A 20,998-nucleotide genomic window follows, 5' to 3' on the forward strand; every position below is an offset into this window, starting at 1 on the left:
CAAGACATAACTGATTAATTACACAACAGGCTCTCTAACCAAGAAAGACGACCTTCCTTTAAAAGATGTGGCCAGTAAACAATCCTGATCATTTCTCTACTTTTCCTTTTATTTTCCATTCCCTGGTGTCCTCCTCCCCTCCAGCCAGGGTCATGGCTCTCAGATGGATGGCCACAGTGCTGGTAAAAGACAGGGGGATTATTTCATACACTAGGGTACTAGCTGTGGTACAGCTGGCAGGAAGAGAGGTATAATTATATTGCATCGTGGAGCCACCAGCAATGAATTTCTGCATAAAGGACTAGATTTGCCATGTATTATTTACGTCAGCATCAATTTTCCCAGCTGGCTCTATTTACTGTGCAAATTCTCCTCTGCCTGTTTATGGGCAAGGCACCTCTGAACCCCATGGTTCAGCACTTCTGGTTACACTATACTGTGAAGGGGCCCCACAGGGCACCATGCATATTAAACGAGTGGCCGGATTCACCAAGGAGTGGTGCAGGTCATATCCTCCCTTTCTGTTAAATTATAACCCTGGGACTGCAGCGAGCCCACACGTTCTCACCTAGTCACGGTGATGCATGCAGGTCTGAAACCAAATCAGCAAGAGGAAAGGAGGAATAAACTGTTCTTTGGGCCTCACTGGGGGGGAACTGAAAAACAACCTTCTAAGGGTAAATCAGGTAGCTCTGGGGCTTGGGGAATTGCCTTTTTATATTTTTAAGAGCAAAACAGAGATAAGGAAGAGTATTTCATTTATAAGCTTATTTCCACTCAGTAACTCAGAGACAGAGCTAAGGAAGAGTGGGCCCCCATTTAACAAATGGAAAGGCAGAGACAAAAAAAAAGCAGCAGCAGCAAAGGCAAGTTAGAGGCTTTCCCGGCTTTGCCACTGTGCTAGGAGGGAGCACAGGACACAATGGGGATGCACAGGGTTATCCATCCAGTCGCCAGCATGCCTCTTCCGAGATGCTCCCAGCCAGGGTGAACTTGGTTTCCACTGGAAACATACACGTCAGAAATAAGGGAAGGAAATGTGGCACCAGTATGAATTTCTGGGTCCTCACACTGTAGCATCCTCTTTCGCCTGTGGTTTATATGCTTACAGAGAGTGAGGCCAAGGAACCCAAGATGTCTTTTCTGGCCAGCCTGAGAACTTCTGTAGTCACCAGTGCCAGGTGGCAGTAAGCAGCAGACCCTGGGAAGAAAAGTTGGGAGGGGTCCCCAATGCTTCCCTGTTTCCCAAACAACAGCACGGGTCATGTCTGATCACCCTGTAATGTGGCGCTCTGCTCTGAGGTCCCCCAGGTCCCAATGTCTACCATCTCCTGGAAACCTGTTGGCTGGAAGAAGAAATAGGAAGGAGTAAGTGGAGTTAAGCAACCCAAGTGGGTAGCTTCTTTAGTTGCAAGGTTTCAGCCTCTAAAGAGTTCTTCTCGAAGACATCTGTGGGTATGGAAACCACCACCCTCCAGGGCCCAAGGTTACTGGTATCTTCTGGGGTTGGCTCACCTGTCGGGGAGATTTGGTTAGACACGCCATGCGCCGGCCAGCTGATGCTCCTGCTCCCTCGATGGCGTCCAGGAGAATCCGAGTGCTGGGCACAAAGCTCCAGGAGCGTCCGAGGGCAGGTTTTAGCCTCCCGCTGTCCCTGTCTCGAGTTATGTGGTTGGTCACCTGCAGCAGAAACAGACTTACAGATCCATAATGCTAGTATATCTGTTACTACTGCTTCATTTTACAGTGAGGAAAACAGAGGCCTAGCATAGAGAAATAACTTCCCCAAAGTTACAAAGCCTAATGGCAGGTCTGGAACTAGAACCTGGGCCTCCTGACTTGTGCCCTGCTATTTCCACTAAATCTCGATGCCTCAGGTTTGACCCAAACCAGAAGGCAATGGGGCACATGTCGCCATGTTGTCCAGGCTGGTCTCAAACTCTTGAGCTCATGCAGTCCACCAGCCTCAGCCTCCCAAAGTGCTAGGATTACAAGCGTGGGCCCCCACGCCCGGCCACTCAGTCTTTAAAAGGAAGGAAATTCTGACACATGCTACCAAGCGGATGAACCTTCAGGACATTATGCTAAGTGAAATATGCCAGTCACAAAAAGTAAATGCCATACGATTCCATGTATATGAGGTTCCTAGAGTAGTCAAAAAGCATAGATACAGAAAGTAGACTGGTGGTTGTCTGGGGCTGGGGAAGGGGGAAATGAGTTATTTTTAATGGGTACAGAGTTTCAGTTTTACAAGGTGAAGAGTTATAGAGATGGATGGTAGTGATGGTTGTATGACGTCATGAATGTATTTAACACCACCGAACTGTATACCTTCAAATAGTTAAGGTAGTAAATTTTATGTTATATGTATTTTACCACAATAAGAGAAGTTGGAAAAAAGACATAGCTGCTAAAAATGACATTTGTAAAAAATATATTTTAAAACATAGGAAATGGACTCAGATGGTATTTTTTGTGTTGTTGTTTTGGTTTGGTTTTGAGATGAGGTTTTACTCTGTTGCCCAGGCTGGAGTGCAGTGGCATTATCACAGCTCACTGCAGCCTAGACCTCCCAGGCTCAAGCAATTTTCCTGCCACCGAGGCCACCTAGTTTTTCTATTTTTTGTAGAAGTGGGGATTTTCCATGTTGCCCAGGCTAGTCTCGAACTCCTGGGCTCAAGTGATCCACCAGCCTTGGCTTCTCAAAGTGCTGGGATTACAAGCATAAACCACTGCACCTGGCCTTTTTTGTTTTGTTTTGTTTTGTTTTTTTTTTTTGATGAGGTTAGTTTAGTTAGAAAGCTGGTTAAGAGTGGGCTCACACCTGTAATACCAATACTTTGGGAGGCTGAGGCAGGTGGATTGCTTGAGCCCAGGAGGTCGAGCTGCAGTGAGCTGTGATTGGGCCCCTGCACTCCAGCTTGGGCAACAGAATAAAACTCTTATCTCAAAAAAAAAAAAAAAAAAAAAAAAAAGAAGAAAGTTGACTAAAAGTATAAGTAAATATGTAGAAAAAGTATTGTATGGAGATATGTAAAAATATCAATATGGTTTCTGTGGATGTGGAGATTGATGACAAATTTGAATCTTCTATGTATTTTTTATCTTTTCTATGAGAAGCATGCAGACTTCAAAAAAACTACCTCATAAGCAGAAAAAGTTACTTCAATAGAAAAAAGATCCATTTATATGAAGTTCTGGAAAAGGCCAAACTATTGGGATGGAAAACAGATCAGTGGTTGCCTGGGCCTGGGGGACCTTTTGGTGGGGTCACAAGACTGGATACAACTATATCCATTAGTCAAACTTCAGACACGGAGAAAGGTACTCTATGTAAATTATACCTCAATAAACCTTTCTAAAAAGAAAAAACGTAGGAACAAAACAAAACAAAACAACAAGACAATTCCTGATTCCCTTAGCTATTTATGGTGCAAAGCTGTAGCTGACCCAGGGAAGCTGGAATATGTCCCTTTCCTAAAGGGCCACTTTGGGGTTCAGAAGCTGACATTTAAGGGAAATAAAGAGCTAGCAATAAGGAGAAATCAAGTTCATTGGCCAAGTCTGCTTCCTCACCACCACTGCCATGCCAAGGTCCCGGGCCAGGGTCTTCAGCTCTCGGGCCAGCTGCATCATCAAGGCCAAGCCTGCAGGACGAGGAGAAGCAGAGAGGCAGGGCAGCGGAAAACCAGGGACAGGGCTGGCCAGAGACCAGACTCCAGAGCTGGGAGGCGAGGTCACGTTCCACTGGCCCCAGGCTCTGCCACATCACTCACCTTCCCTCTGCTGACCTCCCAGAAGTGGGGAGACCACCGCAGTGACCGAGTCCACCACCACCACCTTCATAGTTCCTGAAGAACCAGTCACCTGAAGGAATGTAGGGGAAGCACTCATGAACCTGTCGGCCTCTAGGACACATTACAGGACAAGCTTGCTCTTCTATCTAAAACTAGTAAGAAATAGTCCCCCTCATCCCAAATACAGCAGGCTGCACGGGCATCACAGAATGTCATCAGCAGCAATGTCTCCCCCATCCCATTGGTATGTATAACAGACTTCAATGAAGACTTGGGTAGAAAGAAAGGGTTTAAATCACAGCACATCAAAACTACACTAAAGTGGCCAGGAGCAGTGGTTCACGCCTGTAATCCCAGCACTTTGGGAGGCCAAGGCGGCGGATCACTTGAGGTCAGGAGTTCGAGACCAGCCTGGCCAACATGGTGAAACCCCATCTCCACTAAACATACAAAAATTAGCCGGGCGTGGTGGTGCACACCTGTAATCCCAGCTACTTAGGAGGCTGAGGCATGACAGTCGCTTGAACCCAGGAGGCAGAGGTTGCAGTTAGCTGAGATCATGCCATTGCACTCTAGCCTGAGTGACAGAGCAAGACTTAAGGAATTTATTTGGAGGCATTTTAGATATGGAAGATGAGGACTGGAGGCATGATCTAGAAGGAGACAGTGAAGTAAAGAGAAGGCTAAACTCTTCAGCCAAGGAAGTTAGGAATTTGAGGTTAGTAGTTAGCAGGACAGGGGAAAGAAAGGAGGGAATTGGGCCGGGTGCGGTGGCTCAAGCCTGTAACCCAGCACTTTGGGAGGCTGAGACGGGCAGATCACGAGGTCAAGAGATCGAGACCATCCTGGCTAACATGGTGAAACCCCGTCTCTACTAAAAAATACAAAAAAAACTAGCCGGGCGAGGTGGCGGGTGCCTGTAGTCCCAGCTACTCGGGAGGCTGAGGCAGGAGAATGGCGTAAACCCGGGAGGCGGAGCTTGCAGTGAGCTGAGATCCGGCCACTGCACTCCAGCCTGGGCGACACAGTGAGACTCCGTCTCAAAAAAAAAAAAAAAAAAAAAAAAGGAGGGGGTCGGAAAAGAGGGCCTTACCACCATGGTGGGAGGCTGGACACAGGAGAGAGATGGCTGCGAGAGATCCATGACCAGAGGTCTCAGTACTCTACATGGGGCTTTCTGAAATTTGATGACTTTAGGGTAGTGTAGTTTTCAGTTAATTTTTTTTTTTTTTGAGACAGTCTTGCTCTGTCACCCAGGCTGGAGTGCAGTGGTGCTATCTCAGTTCACTGCAGCCCCCGCCTCCCAAGTTCAAGCGATTCTCCTGCCTCAGCCTCCTGAGTAGCTGTGATTACAGGTGTGCACCACCACACCCGGCTAATTTTTGTAATTTTAGCAGAGATGGGGTTTTACCATGTTGGCCAGGCTGGTCTCGAAATCCTGGCTTCAAGTGATCTGGCCACCTTGGCCTCCCAAAATGCCGGAATTACAGGCATGAGCCACCATGCCTGGCCTGGTGCCATCTTTCTAACCATAATTTTCTGTCTTTACACAAGAAGGAGCATCCTCCTGGTTTCCCTGGACTTAAACTGTTTTTGATGCTTCTTTTGTCTTCTCCCTTACTTCTTATATCCTGATTCTGGTTCTTTTTCTTTTCTTTTCTTCCTGTCTTTCTTTCTCTCTCTCTCTTTCTTTCCTTTCTTTCTTTATTTCTTTCTTTCCTTTCTTTTCTTTTCTTTCTTTCCCTCCCTCCTTCCCTTCCTTCCTTTTCTTTTTTCAGGGTCTTGTTATGTTGCCCAGGCTGGTCTTGAACTCCTGGGCTCAAGCGATCCTCCTGCCTTGGCCTTCCAAAACATTGGGATTATAGGCATGAGCCACCACTCCCAGCCTCAGATTCTTAACCCCTAGAAACTGTGAGATAAAAAATACATGTCTTAAGCCACTAAGGTTTTGGTAACTTATTATGCAGTAATAGAAGATATACCATCTAATGGTCCTACAGTAAAAAAATACAGTCTTCTGATCTGGAATTGAGAGATTTGGGCTATACGGTTAGTTCTTGTCCTAAATATGTGGTCAATTTTGGTCATCTCACCTCACTTCTCTGGCCTTCACTCTTCTCATCTCTAAAAGTGAGATCAGCACTACTCAGCATCACGTCTCAACAAACTGGTGGGTCATAACCAGCTATGACTTCTGAGAAAAGTATTTGTTCAACAATTTTTTTTTTTTTAAAGACGGGGTCTAGTTGTGCTGCCCAGGCTGTACAGTGGCATGATCATAGCTCACTGCAACCTCCAACTCCTGGGCTCAAGCAATCCTCCCGTCTCAGCCTCTGGAGTCATTAGGATTACAGGTGTGGGCCACCACTTCCAGCTTGTTCAACTATTATATGTTCTAAAGTTTGTAAACATTGTTGACTTTATATACAGTTGCGGGGATGCCTGTGCGAACATGTCGTGCTTTGGGGTGAGAGGAAAAGTTTGAGATGAACTATTCTATCTTTAAGGTATCCTCCACATCTAGTCATTTATAAATCAGTGCACCAAATCTTGTCTAAGCACCCAACATGAATAGCAGAGTACCAACCCAAATGCCATTCTAAATCCTCCCCGTTAACACGACTCTGAATGTGTTCGGGCACTGGGCAGAAATCTGACTTCAGGGATGGCGGGCCCAGGCCTTAGTCCAAGATACACACATAACTCCATTTTGGCCAACTAGATGTAAGGGGAAGAGGGACATATTAGTGGGCTCTGGAGAAAGATTCTTCATCCCTGATAAAAGGGAGGAGGTACAGAAAAGAACCATCTATCTTTTACTGCCTTGAATACGGATGTGGATGTGTGAAGACAAGATACTTGGAGCTTCGGCAGCCTCTTTGCAACCGTGAGGGGAAGAACAAGAAAATCAGACACACCAACTGTTGCCCTGATAGCATGGACCTGCTAACCACCAAATCATGTGACATAATTAAATGTCCTCAAGGTTCAAGTCTCTGTCAGACAACCTCTATTACTTGGCAGCTAAAAGTATTCCTCACTCACCTAGCGGGGAATGCAGAGATAAATATGACATGATCCTTCCATTCAGGGGGCTTTACTGTTCAGCAGGGAAGATGATCATGTAAACAATGAGGTATGTGATTTAGGCGCTTGGGAATTCCATCCTGGGAGTAGCAAGCATAGTTGGAGTCACCAAATTGCACATCTGCATTTCCAAACAGTCTGTAGTAGGACACCTGCCCACAGAGATAGCACCTGGCAAGCTGAGTTAAGCAAGGAGGGGCAGAACAGCAGGCTCACCTGCTGGGCCACAGTGCCTCGGAGCTCCTGCAGCACATCCAGCATCTGGAAGATGTCAAACGCATGCACCACCTGGATCCTCTGGAGAGCTTCTGCCTGAAGGGGTGGAAAAGAGAAGCAAGGGTTTTGGATAAGAGGGAGTAGGGGGTCGAGGTAAGGCTGAGAAGGAAGAGGCACCTGGATGCAAGGATTCAGGTCCAGGGTGGCAAATGAGCTTTGTCTAATGGGCCAGTTGTCATGGTGGTGGCTGCCTGGGTGCTGAGCTGTAAAGTACTCAAACTCAGGAGGAAAGAGGGATATGACTGATTAGTGATGCTTCTCATGGGTGAGAAATGGACTGGAAACACAAAGCTCGGTGTTTGCCAGCCCTGGTTTAGGGCATGCACAGAGCTGGGAGGGTTTCCTGGAAGAATCAGTGTGAGTAGCATCCCAAATAGGATGATGGTATCAACAGGGGTGGCTTAAGGAATACGGGATGTATTAACAGAACAGCAAGTTTGAAGGCAAGGAATGACTATTCAACCCAAATTCTTACAATGTTAAGGGGTAATGGGGTTTTCTTATGTCAGAATCTCAATGGAACCCAGCATCCTGCCCCTTACCTGTTCCTCCTCATCCTGGGTTTTAGTCTGAAGCAGCTGGAGGAGGCGGGAAGCTGTCAGCCCTCCATTAGAATCTACGTATAGGACGTTTTGCTGCAGGCCATGGGCCACATTTGCTGCCACACAAAGACATACCTGGGGGTGGGGGCATTGGATGAACTTGACACTTCAGAGAGGGTCCAGAATGGGAGCTCCCCACCAAACCTTGCCCAGATTCCAGCAACACAAATGCGCTGAGTCCAAGCCCCATTCCTCATCACCCATCTTCTCTCTGTTGGGCTCTGAACTCATCAGTACACTGAAGCTCCCCCAGGGATCCTGGGCTATGCATCTACCACCCTCACCCTCAAATCCTCCTGACTGCTGGCCTCACGTGTACCTGAGTTTTGCCGCTACCTGGGCCTCCTACAATTTCAGTCACTTCTCCCGTATAAAGACCAGCATCAAGCAGTTTGTCCAGGCTGATGGCAAAAAAGAAGAAAATCAACACAAGAGGTTAGTAGGAAGAGAGGGGAAAAGGTACCAAGAAGAAAAGTAAGACATTCCTTTCAAGCACTGGTTCTGTCTTTGAACATCACTGGCCAGGAGGCTTCTCCTGATGTTTTCTTCTGGGAAGGAGGGAATGCCCAAATGTTCCTTCTCTGGTCTCTCTTCATCCCTCCATTTTTAAAGATCAGCTTTCCAGAGAGGCCTCTTCACCCCATCAGAAGGTCCTCCTTTCATTTTTTCATCTCAGGCCCTGTGGGTTTCCTTTTATTTATTTATTTATTTTTGAAATGGAGTCTCTCTCTGTTGTCCAGGCTGGAGTGCTAGAGAGCAGTGGCATGATCTCTACTCACTGCAACCTCCACCTCCCAGGCTCAAGTGATTCTCCTGCCTCAGCCTCCCAAGTAGCTGGGATTACAGACACCCGCCACTATCCCTGACTAATTTTTTTAATTAGAGATGGGGTTTCACCATGTTGGCCAGGCTGGTCTCAAACTCCTGACCTCAAGTAATCCACCCGCCTCGGCCTCCCACAGTGCTGCAATTACAGGCGTGAGCCACCAGGTCCAGCCGTTTGTGGGTTTCCTCGATAGCATTTCCCAAAATTTGTGTTTTTGTTTTGTTTTGTTTTTAAAAAAAACTTTGATGGTGGCATGCACCTGTAGTCCTAGCTACTTGAGAGGCAGAGGCAGGAGAATCGCTTGAACCCAGGAGGCGGAGGTTGCAGTGAGCCAAGATCGCACCACTGCACTCCAGCCTATTGACAGAGCAAGACTCCGTCTCAAAAAACAAAACAAAACAAAACAACAAAAAAACCAACTTTGAGATAATTATAGATTCCCAGGAAGTTGCAAAAAGTCCATGAACCCTTCCCCTGGTTTCCCTTAATAATAATTGTACTACAAAATGTATTGTACTAGTCAGGGACCTATAGTCCCAGTTACTTGGGAAGCTAAGGTGAGAGGATCACTTGAGTCCAGGAGTTCAAGTCTAGACCAGGCAACATAGCAAGACCCTTTCCTCCTTAAAAAAAAAAAAGAAAGTACTATAGTATATCACAAGTAGCAAACTGATGTTGGTACTATCCACAGAGCTTATTCAGATTTCACCAATGTTCCTAGCATTCAAGCACGTGTGTTGATGTGTCTAGTTCTGTGCCATTTTATCACATATGTAGATTTACACAACCGCTATAATCAAGATACAGAACATTTCCATCACTATAAATTATCCTCCTGCTACTCTTTTATAGCTACATTCCTCCCAGTCACCCCAATCCCGAACCCCTGACAACCACTAATCTCTATTATGTTAAGAACAAAGTTATGTACATAGAATTATACACTATGTAACCTTTGTGATTGGCTTTTTTTTTCTTTTTCTTTTTTTTTTTTTTTTTTGAGACGGAGTTTCGGAGTTTTACTCTGTTGCCCAGGCTGGAGTGCAGTGGTGCGATCTCAGCTCACTGCAACCTCCACCTCCCAGGTTCAAGCAATTCTCCTCTCTCAGCCTCCCCAGTACCTGGGATTACAGGTGCCCACCACAACGCCTGGCTAATTTTTGTATTTTTTAGTAGAGACGGGGTTTCGCCATGTTAGGCAGACTGGTCTTGAACTCCTGACCTCAAGTGATCTGCCCAATACAACCTCCCAAAGTGCTGGGATTACAGACATGAGCCACTGTGCCCGGCCCTGCAATTGGCTTTTGTCACTCAGCATCATTCCCTTGAGATCCATCCCAGTTGTTGCATATATGGATAGTTCATTCCTTTTTATTGCTAAAAAGTATTCCGTGGTACGGATGTACCACACTTTATTTAACCATTCATCCACTGAAGGCCATTTGGTTGTTTCCACTTTGGGGCTATTATGAATAAAACTGCTATAAAGCATTTTTTACAGGTTTTTGTCTAACCCAAGTTTTCACATCGTTGGGATAAATGCCCAAGAATACAATTGCTGGGTGGTATGGTAAAGCATTATTAATTTTATAAGAAACTACCAAACTATTTTCCAGAGTGACTATGCCATTTTACATTTCCAGTAGCAATATATATATGAGTAGTCCAGTGTTTCCACATCCTCATCATTTGGTATTATCACTATTTTTTTATTTTAGTCTTTCTGATAGGTATGTAATAATAGCTCATTGTGTTTTTAATTTGCATTTCCCTAATAGTTAATAGTGTTGAAATTTTTTTTTTTTTTTTTTTTTTTTGAGATGGAGTGTTACCTAGGATGGAGTGCAATGGCACGATCTCGACTCACCGCAACCTCCACCTCCCGGGTTCAAGCAATTCTCCTGCCTCAGCCTCCTGAGTAGCTGGGATTACAGGCATACGCCACCATATCCAGCTAATTTTGTATTTTTAGTAGAGACGAGGTTTCTCCATATTGGTCAGGCTGGTCTCGAACTCCCAACCTCAGGTGATCAACCAGCCTTGGCCCCCCAAAGTGCTGGGATTACAGGCATAAGCCACTGCACCTGGCTTTTTTTTTTTTTTTTTTTTTTTTTTTTTTTTTTTTTTGAGATAGGGTCTCACGTCTCACTGTGTCACCCAGGCTAGAATTCAGTGGCATGATCACAGCTCACTACAACCTTGACCTCCCAGGCTGAGGTGATCCTCCCACATCAGCTCCCAAGCAGCTGGGACTACAGGCATGTGCCACCACACCCAGCCAACTTTTGTATTTTTTTTGGTAGAGACAGGGTTTTGGCCACGTTGCCCAGGCCAGTTTTGAACTCCTGGGCTCAAGCAATCCGACCACCTCAGCCTCTTAAAGTGCAGGGATTACAGGTGTGAGGCAGCCCTTGCCCATTTTCTAATTGAAGTGTTTGATTTTTTACTGTTAGGTTTTAGGAGTTCTTTCTCCATTCTAGATACAAGTCCTTTGTTGAATACATGGCTTGCAACTATTATTCCCATTCTATACTTCTCTTTTCATTCTGTTTTGTGCAGCAAAAGTTTTAAATTTTGATTAGGCCCAATTAATCAAAAATTTTTTCATGGATCATACTTTTGGTGTCAAATCTAAGAACACTTTGCCTAGACTTTCTCCTGTTTTGTTCTAAAAAATTACACAATTTGGTTTTACATTAAAGTTCATGATCCATTTTCAGTCAATTTTTATATAAGGTATAAGGTTTAGGTTTATTATTGCATATTTTTAACCTACGATGTCCAATAGCCCCAGCACCCTTTGTTCAAAGGCTGTCTTTCCTCCATCACGTTGTTTTTGTACCTTTGTCAAAAATCAATTGTGTGTAATCCCAGCATTTTGGGAGGATGAGGCGAGAGGATTGCTTGAGCCCAGGAGTTCGAGGCCAGCCTGGGCAACATAGTGAAACCCTGTCTCTATAAAAAAAATACAAATAGGCTGGGCACGGTGGCTCACGCCTGTAATCCCAGCACTTTGGGAGGCCGAGGCGGGCAGATCACCTGAGGTCAGGATTCAAGACCAGCCTGGCCAACATGGTGAAACCCCATCTCTACTAAAATACAGAATTAGCTGGGCATGGTGGCATGCACCTGTAATCCTAGCTACTCGAGAGGTCAAGGCAGATGAATCAAACCCGGGAGGCAGGGGTTGCAGTGAGCTGAGATCATGCCATTGCACTCCAGCCTGGGCAAAAAGAGAGAAACTCCAGCCAGGCACGTTGACTCATACCTGTAATCCCAGCACTTTGGGAGGCCAAGGCAGGCGGATCACCTGAGTTCAGGAGTTCAAGACCAGCCTGACCAATATGGAGAAACCCCATCTCTACTAAAAATACAAAAAAAATTAGCTAGGCCTGGTGGTGTGTGCCTGTAGGAGAATCGCTTGAACCTGGGGGGCGGAGGTTGCGGTGAGCTGAGATCACGCCATTGCACTCCAGGTCGGGCAACAAGAGTGAAACTCCATCTCAAAAAAAAAAAAAGAGAGAGAGAGAGAAATTCCGTCTAAAAATAAAAAAAATAAAAAATAAAAAAAAAAAAAACCAATACAAATAACCAGGCATGGTGTCCCATACCTGTAGGCCCAGCTACTTGGGAGGCTTGGGGTGGAAGGATCGCCTGAGCCCAGGGAGGTCAAGGCTGCAATGAGCTGTAATAGCACCAGTACCCTCCATCCTGGGTGACAGAGCAAGACCCTGTCTCAAAAAAAAAAAAAAAAAAAAAAAAAATTAGTTGCATATACTTGTGGACGTCTATTTCTGGGTTCTCTACTCTGTTCCATTGATCTGTGTCCATCTGTCCCTTGGCCAACACCACACTAGGCTTAATTGTGTAGCTATATAGCAAGTCTTAACCCTGGGTAGACTGATTCCTCCAACTGTCCTTTTTCCAAATTGTTTTAGCTTATCTAGGTAAAATTGGTCTTTCTGTAATTATTAGAATAAGTTTGCCTATGTCTATAAAAAAATTTTTAAAAATAAAAAAAATAAAAACCCTTGCTGGGATTTTAATAGAAATTGCATTAAATTACAGATCAACTTGGGGACAATTGAAATCTTCATTATGTTCAGTTTCCCAATCCATGAATAAAGTACATGTCATCCATTTATCTGAGTCATCTTTGATCTCTTTCTTCAGCAATTTAAAATTTTTCAGCAGGCAGATTCTACACATGCTTTGTTAGACTTATACCCAAGTATTTCATTTTCTCCGAAGCAACTATAAATGGTATTGTGTTTTTGTTTGTTTGTTTTGGTTTTTTTTGAGACAGTTTCACTCTGTCACCCAGGCTGAAGTGCAGTGGCGCAATATCCGCTCACTGCAACTTTCGCCTCCCAGATTCAAGTGATTCTCCTGTCTCAGCCTCCCGAGTAGCTGCGATCACAGCCACCCACCACCACGCCCAGCTAATTTTTGTATTTTTAGTAGAGACCAGGTTTCACCATGTTGGCCAGGCTGGTCTCAAACTCCTGACATCAGGTGATCCATTTGCCTCAGCCTCCCAAAGTGCTGGGATTACAGGCATGAGCCACTGCGGCTGGTCAATAAATGGTAGTGTTTTTATTTTAGTTTCAACATGTTCATTGTGAGTATAGAGAAATGCAGTTGATTTGTATGTGTTGATCTTGTATCCTCACTAGTTCTGGGGGTTTGTCATTTTTTATTTGCTTGTTTTTGTTTGTCTTGGTCATCTAGCTGAGAGCACCATGGGGCAAGGACTGGGTCCTATCCCTATTGCATCCCCAGCACTAGCACAGTGCCTGAAATACAGGAGGTGCCCAATAATCATTCCAGAAAAATGAGTAATAGAAAGGTGCTATCACTTTTATTCAGCTTCTGTATCATCAACACTGGCTGTGAAAGACTTGGGATAAACCTCATGACATGCCAATTCCTCATCCAGGTTCTGTCCTTCAACCACATGAAACAGGTCACCACCTACCCTCCATGCCCTGCCCTATCTCTGGACTAAAGCTTCTTCCCCACGGCCTGTACCAATGCCTGACCACATGCGTCCCTTTCCTAGCCCTAAAATAACCTTCCCAGGTTCCCGTCCTTGAGATGGTTCTTGAAGACCTCCCATGACCTCTCTGTATATGCCAAGCAGCACTTCAGTAAGCACCCCGTCCATTTTTTCTTTCTTTTTGAGACAGAGTCTCACTCTGTCACCAGGCTGGAGTGCAGTGGTGCGCTCTTGGCTCACTGCAACCTCCACCTGGTTCGAACAATTATCCTGCCTCAGCTTCCCGAGTAGCTGGGATTACAGCACCCACCACCACCCCCGGCTAATTTTTGTATTTTTAGTAGAGACGGGGTTTCGCCCTTTTGGCCAGGCGGGTCTCGAACTCCTGACCTCAGGTGATACACCTATCTCAGCCTCCCAAAGTGCTGGAATTAGAGGCATGAGCCACAGAGCCTGGCCCCCATCCATTTTAATTCCAGGGACCCCCACGATTATACCCACAGGTTCCTACCAGTCAAAACATTCTGGTTACAACTCTAGCCCTGTGGCTTCTTGAGATAATTGTGCTCACCCCGTCTCTGTTTAAGAAGCATCCAGCCTCTGCCACTCCTGATTCCATTCATCCCATTGAGATCAAGGGAACCCCAGTGTGGTCCCCAGACTAGGTGCATCAGCAACCTTTAAGGAATAGCTAGAAATGCAAATTCACAGCTCCCCTCCCCGAGACCTACTGAATCAGAAACTCTGGGAATGCAGCCCACACTTGAAACTTGGGTTTCAACAAGGCCTCCAGGTGATTTTGATGCACGCTCAAGTTTCAGAACCATTAGACTAGAGTAGTTAGTCTTAGTCCTGCCTGCACATTAAAATCAGGGGAGTTTTTTAAAAAAATGCCTATATCAGCAGTACCCAAAGTTGTCTGCACATTAGATTCACCTGGGAGCTTCAAAAAAAAATACTGATGCCTGGCCAGGCATGGTGGCTCATACCTGTTATCTCAGCACTTTGGGAGGCCGAGGTAGGAGGATTGCTTGAGCCCAGGAATTTGAGATCAGTCTGGACAACATAGCAAGACCCCTGTCTCTACAAAAAAAAAAAAAAAAATCTTTTTAATTAGCCAGGCATGATGGTGAGCACCTGTAGTCCCTGCTACTTGGAAGGCTGAGGCAGGAGGACTGCTTGAGTCCAGGAGTTCAAGGCTGCGGTGAGCTATGATTGTGCACCCCTGCACTCCTGCCTGGGGAACACAGCAAGACCCTGTCTCTAAAAAACAAATTAAAAAATTAAAAAATACTGATGCCTGTGTCCCACTCACAGTGAATGAGATTAATTAGTCTGGGGGAGTCTTGGACTTTATAATATTTAAAAGAGTCCTTAGGTGATTCCAATGGGCACACAAGTTTGGGAACCACTGGCCTAGACTAATTAAGTTAGAATTTCTAGAGTTGGGACCAGAGCATGAATCTCTCTCTTGAAGTTTCCCAGATGAATTCCAACATGCAGCTGGGGTTGAACAACTGGTGCTGACTCTAGTCAAGAATCAACCACATCCTTGGCTGTGAAGATCAGTCTGTATAAGTTATTCCCAAATCCCCTTCTAGCCAGCTTCTCACCTGAGTTTCCATTCCATGCCTCTCCTACTGCCCAGAGGAACTTCCTACCAATATGTCCCTATCACCTCTAACTCCGCATGTCAATAGGGAGAGACCCTTGTCTTGCCCTGTAAAGCAGAAGTACACCTGGGTTTTACCACTGACTAGAATACAGGTATTTCTGGGACTTACCCTCTGCCTTTCCCTCTGAACTGCCTTTTAGCCATTCTTTCAGTCATCCATTCACACCCCACCTCAATGCCTCATACTTCCTGAGTCTTATTCTAAAATGAGGGGACTCTGGGATGAACAGACCTAGCTCTGGCCTGTAAGGAATAATCAATCTCCCTCATCAACATAGCTTTTCCCAAGGTACGTTACATGCTATAACACCCTGAAAGAAATCACTGCACCTCAGCACTAAAGGCTCTGAGGCAGCCTACAACAGAGAAACCTGTTTAATTTGGATTAGTCAGGCATTTCTCAAACTTTTGACTACAGAACTCCCCTCCTCCCAACTTTTAAAGTTACACCATTAACTGTCCATAGCACACCGTTAGAAAGGCTAGAGACCGGGCACGGTAGCTCACGCCTGTAATCCTAGCACTTTGAGACGCCAAGGCGGGCAGATCACGAGGTCAGAAGATCGAGACCATCCTGGCCAACATGGCGAAAGCCAATCACTACTAAAAATACCAAAAATTAGCCGGGTGTGGTGGTATGCGCCTGTCGTCCCAGCTACTTGGGAGGCTGAGGCAGGAGAATCACTTGAACCCGGGAGGCGGAGGTTGCAGTAAGCTGAGATCGCGTCACTGTACTCCAGCCTGGTGACAGAGTGAAACTCAGTCAGGAAGGAAAGAGAGGGGAGGGCAGGGGAGGGGAGGGGCAGGGCAGGGAGGGGCGGGGCTAGAAACCTGGTGAGTCAGCTTTGATTCTTCATAATATATTCCTCCTGGTAGTAGGCCTTTTCACAGTTCCTCTTCAACAGGTCTCCCACTAGGACCAACAGGTCCTAGATTGGACTCACACACCCCGGGCCAGCATTGCCAGGGCCCTGCTTGGCCTCTGCCACCCTTCCACCCTGCACACCTCTACCCCACTGCCTATAACCCTGCTTTCACAATGGCCTCCCGCCTCCAGGGAGGCAGCCGGGCAGATGAGTTAAGAGCCGCATTCTTAGACTTAGGAATGTGACAAGCATGACCTTAAATAACTGGTCTGCCGTTTGCTAACTGCACAATCTTGAGCAAGTCATTTAACCTGAGTCCCAATTTCTTTGCCTTTAGAATGATGATTTATTTATTAATTTTTTTTTTTTTTTTGAGACAGAGTCTTGCTCTGTTACCTAGGCTGGAGTGCCGTGGTGCAATCTCGGCTCACTGCAAGCTCCACCTCCAGGGTTCATGACATTCTCCTGCCTCAGCCTCCCGAGTAGCTGGGACTACACGCACCCGCCACCACGCCCGGCTAATTTTTTGTATTTTTAATAGAGACGGGGTTTCACTATGTTAGCCAGGATGGTCTCGATCTCCTGACCTCGTGATCCGCCCGCCTCTGCCTCCCAAAGCGCTGGGATTAAAGGCGTGAGCCACCTCGCCCACCTTAGAATGATGATTTAAACAGTAACATGTTCATTGGTGATTGTGATGAATAAATGAAATAATGTACCGTGAAGTGCTCAGTGCAGTGCCTCATTCATAGAAAACATTCAGTGAAAGTCCATCTGTTCCTCCATGCCCAAGTTCTGCCTTCTTCAGAGCATTCCTGAACCCACTCCACGATCACCCTGCAGGGACCTGAGGCAGCTGCAATCCTCCCAGCTTACCATTTGAGTACGCCCTCCATATCTGTTGGATTTGTAAACTCCCTAAGCCCAAGGCCAATCGGCTTCCTGTTCACCACTTCCTCCTCACCGCTGCCTCCCTCGGTGCTTACACCTCTCTTGCATTCACTTGCTTTTCCCCTACACTCAACTAGAGGCCTTAAGGGCAGGGGCCTTGCCTCATTCGTGTGTATCATCTGCCCGTACCAAGCACCCAGCAGGCCCTTAGCCAGTGCTTGATGGATCACGGACTCAGACCCCCAACCAGGGAAAGCAAGCACCATGCTGCATGAACCCTGCCAAGAGAATGTGTTAAGGAAACAGAAAGGGCCAAACCAAACCAAAGACATTTGTGGTGGCAATTATTCATCAATTTCTGAACAAATGGACCAGGAAAAAGGTCAAGACTCACTTGGTCAGCAAACGTCTGTCGTCTTTGCAACTCTTCCCCAACCCACCAAACAACATGGCAGAATATAACCGCTCCTTTTTTTTTGAGACAGAGTCTCGCTCTGTCACCAAGGCTGGAGTGCAGTGGTGCGATCTCAGCTTTCTGCAACCTCCACCTCCCAGATTCAAGCGATTCTCCTGCCGCAGCCTCCCAAGTAGCTGGGACTACAGGTGCCTGCCACCACGCCTGACTAATTTTTGTATTTTTAGTAGAGACAGGATTTCATCATTTTGGGCAGGCAGGCAGGCCAGGCAGGTCTCAAACTCCTGGCCTCCAGTGATCTGCCACCTCAGCCTCCCAAAGTGCTGGGATTACAGGCATGAGCACTGCACCCGGCCTGCAACTCCTCGTTTATCTGAACTCTCCTGTTCCCTACTGCTGCAGATGTGGTGAAGGAACCAAGTTCTGGGCCACATACTCCCGGGCTTGAGCCTCACCTTTGCCACTTGCTCCTCTTAGGTTAAACTCAACTAAGGTTAATAATCTCTAACTGGCAGAGTCACTGAAGAGATTACCTAGAACATACGGGCAATGCCTGCACATAGTGGGCACTCCATAAATGTTCTCTCTTGCCATATCCTTAAGTAAAACAAGAATTAGGGCCAGAGAAGATGGTGAAAATAATGAGATACTGACATCTTGTGTGATAGGAAAGTGCTTCTCATCCAGAGGTAGTTGTGCCTCCCAGGGGACATTTAGCCCTGTCGGGAGACATTTTTGATGGTCACAACTGGAGCAAGGGTGGTGCTACTAGCATCTAGTGGGCAGAGGCCAGGGATGCTGCTACACATCCTACAATGCACAGGACAGCCTCCAACCCCCAACAAATGATTACCTGTCCCTAAATATCAAGTGCCAAGGCTGAGAAACCCCGTAACTCTGTTATAGGATAAGAACTCAGAAGTCCTGACCCCTTTCCTTCCCATCCATCATTGCTTAAAAAAAAAACTCCTGTCTAGACTCAAGCATCAAAAGCAGAGCTGAGAGGCAGCCCCATCTTCCTGCCTCTCTCCTTCTTCCCCAAGTACACATACAAACCTGCCAATGCCGGTGGACAGGATGGCAGTGGAGGTCTTCAGTTCCTCATAGAGATCAGCGCCATTCAAGGGGAAAGCGGAGAACTGAGCCAGCAGCACCCGCCTCAGGGCAACCAGGGCCTGCCAAAGGGGCCCAGACTGCTCAGCAACGAATTGCCCATAGAAGCTGGCATCCCAGGGTCTCGTTCACCCCACTTCTCAATATCTGAGACCCCTCTGCTCCCTTTGGCTTGGGATGAACTTTTGTTGTTGTTGTTTTAGACAGAGTCTCACTCCGTCGCCCAGACCGGAGTGCAGTAGCATGATCTCGGCTCACTGCAACCTCTGCCTCCTGGGCTCAAACGATTCTCTTTCCTCAGCTTCCTGAGTAGCTGGGATTGTAGGCGTGCGCCACCACACTCAGCTAATTTTTGTATTTTTAGTAGAGACGGGTTTTCACTATGTTGGCCAGGATGGTCTGGAGCTCCTCACTTCTGACTTCAAGTGGCCCGCCCGCCTTGGCCTCCCAAAATGCTGAGATTACAGGTGTGAGCCACCGCGCCCAGCTGGCTTGCGATGGACTTTTTTTAAAGACACTCAGGTTTGGAGTGTGGAGATACGGAGCTCACCTTGTAAGACAAGCCGCATTTCTGAGCTACCTCCTCCAGGTCTGCAGAAACCAGGTCCACCACTGAAAACAAAACACGTATAGCGGATTGGCAGAGAGGCCGGGGCCCTCCCACACTTGGTTCTTCCTCATCTGTCAAATGGGGTGTCAATTCTACCTCTCAGCAGGCCTTCTCAGGCCAGTGTGAAATCACAAAGCTGCAAGAGCCGGCGCGGTGCCCTGCACACAGTAGGAATCCTCCACCCTGCTTTAGAGCTTGGCTCCCCACGCCCACCATTCCTGAGCCTCTCCAGAAGCGTGGCCCTCTAGGAATGGAGGGGAAGCTCCCTGCAGGTATGCCAGGGCAGTGTGCCAGCCCTCGGGGCCTGCCCAGGCTGTGCGCGGCCCGCGCGGCTCTCTGGCACGCGCACACCCGGTCACCTGTCTTGATCCTGCGGCTCCTGAGAAGTTGGATCATCTCCTGGGTGAGGCCAGGGCACAGTCCGACTCTGAGTACGCCCATGTTCCCTGCAGGCCGGAACAGCCCCAAGGAGGACTGCCAGTCACGTGGGCATTCGCGGGGTCCTCTCCAGACGCCCCTCTTCCACCCCTTCCTAGAGGGGACACAGGCGCGCTGGCTGCAGGAGGAGGAAGGAGGGAGGAGGAAGCGGCACCAAGGGTAGGGCTGGGGGTTATCCGCCCTCCCGGGATCCGCCCGGATTCCCGCTCCCAGAGCCCGCCAGCCCGGTCGCGCCGCGCTGCCGCTTCCGGGTTCCAGGCTGGCGCGCGGCGAGGACCTGGCCTGCAGCGCCATCTGCGGGCCGCGCGGGGCAGAGCCGCTGCGCCCCCTACACCCAGCCCGCGACGCGCCCCTCTCCACCGCCCACGACCCGCTCTGCGCTCAACACGCCACCCACGGCGGCATCTGGCCTCTACGTTCTAACGCAGCACACACACCGGCCTTCTAAAGAGCCTTCTGTGTGCCAATTTCCGTTCCAAACGCTGGGGACAAAATGCAACCCAAGACGACCCGCCTTTACCCCCAGGGAGCTTACCTGTGAGCGAGGGACAGACAATGAAAAGGAATCACAGAAATCACATCATTACAGATTATACGACAGGTGCCAAGAAGCAGCAAAGCACCCAGGGGCACCTGCGTCTGTTTTTCAAAAGTTTGTTTTGTTTTGGTTGATACAGGGTCTCAGTCGGCCGCCCAGGCTGGAGTGCCGTGGTGAGATCTCAGTTCATTGCAGCCTCGACCTCCTGGGTTCAAGCGATCCTCCTGCCTCAGCCTCCTGAGTAGCTGGGACTACAGTCACGCGCCACATTGCCCAGCTAATTTTTGTATTTTTTTTGTAGAGGTTTCACCTCTACAAAATGGGGTTTCACCGTATTGCCCAGGCAGGTCTCGAACTCCTGGGCTCGAACAGTCCTCCTGCCTTGGTGTCCCAAAGTGCAGGGATTACAGGTGTGAGCCACCGTGCCTGGCCTTTATTTATTTTTTATTTATTTATTTATTTTTAAGGCAGAAAACCTTACTTATATAGAACACACACAAAAATATGTAATTTGGCATTTTTAAATGTTCTTTGCCTCATCCACAGGAAGAAATAAAACTGTACATGGTTATCTCATCACAAATCTGTGAGGGAGGCGCTATTTTTTATCCCTGTTTCACCAATGAAGAAACTGAGGTTCGGTGAGGTTGAGTCACTTGCCAAAGGTCACCCAGCTAGGCAGCACAGGGCTGGACTTCACATCCACATCTGACTGCAGAGCCAGTGCTTTCTAACAGCTCCCCTTCCCACCCATGAAGCTGTGTACATGTTTTCCTACTGTAACGTGGTTTCTCTGAGAGCAGAGATCAGGTGTGGCTCATCTCTGTATCCTGCTGCAACAGCCACCATTGTCCTGCCACACAGG

At 47.4% G+C, this 20,998-nt stretch overlaps 1 protein-coding gene across 2 annotated transcripts; it reads right to left on the reverse strand.

Annotated features, from left to right (window-relative positions):
* Window positions 1-88: 88 nt before the first annotated feature.
* Window positions 89-19,854, reverse strand: RAD51D (RAD51 paralog D). 2 transcript variants are annotated; one of them, XM_008011045.3, is made up of 10 exons: window positions 19,517-19,854; window positions 19,098-19,159; window positions 18,491-18,609; window positions 8,082-8,163; window positions 7,703-7,837; window positions 7,101-7,196; window positions 3,777-3,867; window positions 3,577-3,647; window positions 1,516-1,680; window positions 89-1,346 (listed from the first exon to the last, which is right to left on the reverse strand). In XM_008011045.3, the coding sequence occupies exons 1-10, from the start codon at window positions 19,596-19,598 to the stop codon at window positions 1,263-1,265; spliced, it is 987 nt and encodes a 328-aa protein (XP_008009236.2). In that variant the 5' UTR covers window positions 19,599-19,854; the 3' UTR covers window positions 89-1,262. The 2 variants fall into 2 exon arrangements, with proteins under 2 accessions (XP_008009236.2, XP_008009237.2); XM_008011046.3 differs by lacking the exon at window positions 7,703-7,837.
* Window positions 19,855-20,998: the final 1,144 nt, after the last annotated feature.

This window comes from Chlorocebus sabaeus, chromosome 16 (assembly GCF_047675955.1).
Source record: "Chlorocebus sabaeus isolate Y175 chromosome 16, mChlSab1.0.hap1, whole genome shotgun sequence".
In the NCBI taxonomy this organism is placed as follows: Eukaryota; Metazoa; Chordata; class Mammalia; order Primates; family Cercopithecidae; genus Chlorocebus; species Chlorocebus sabaeus.

Coding starts and splice junctions, on each gene's coding strand:
- RAD51D (XM_008011045.3), bottom strand. CDS start 19,598: ATGGGCGTACTCAGAGTCGGACTGTGCCCTGGCCTCACCCAGGAGATG. Junction 18,610..19,097: donor AATGCGGCTTGTCTTACAAG/GTGAGCTCCGTA, acceptor CCCCTTTGGCAG/GCCCTGGTTGCCCTGAGGCG. Junction 1,681..3,576: donor ACCTTGGCATGGCAGTGGTG/GTGAGGAAGCAG, acceptor TTTCTGCTGCAG/GTGACCAACCACATAACTCG.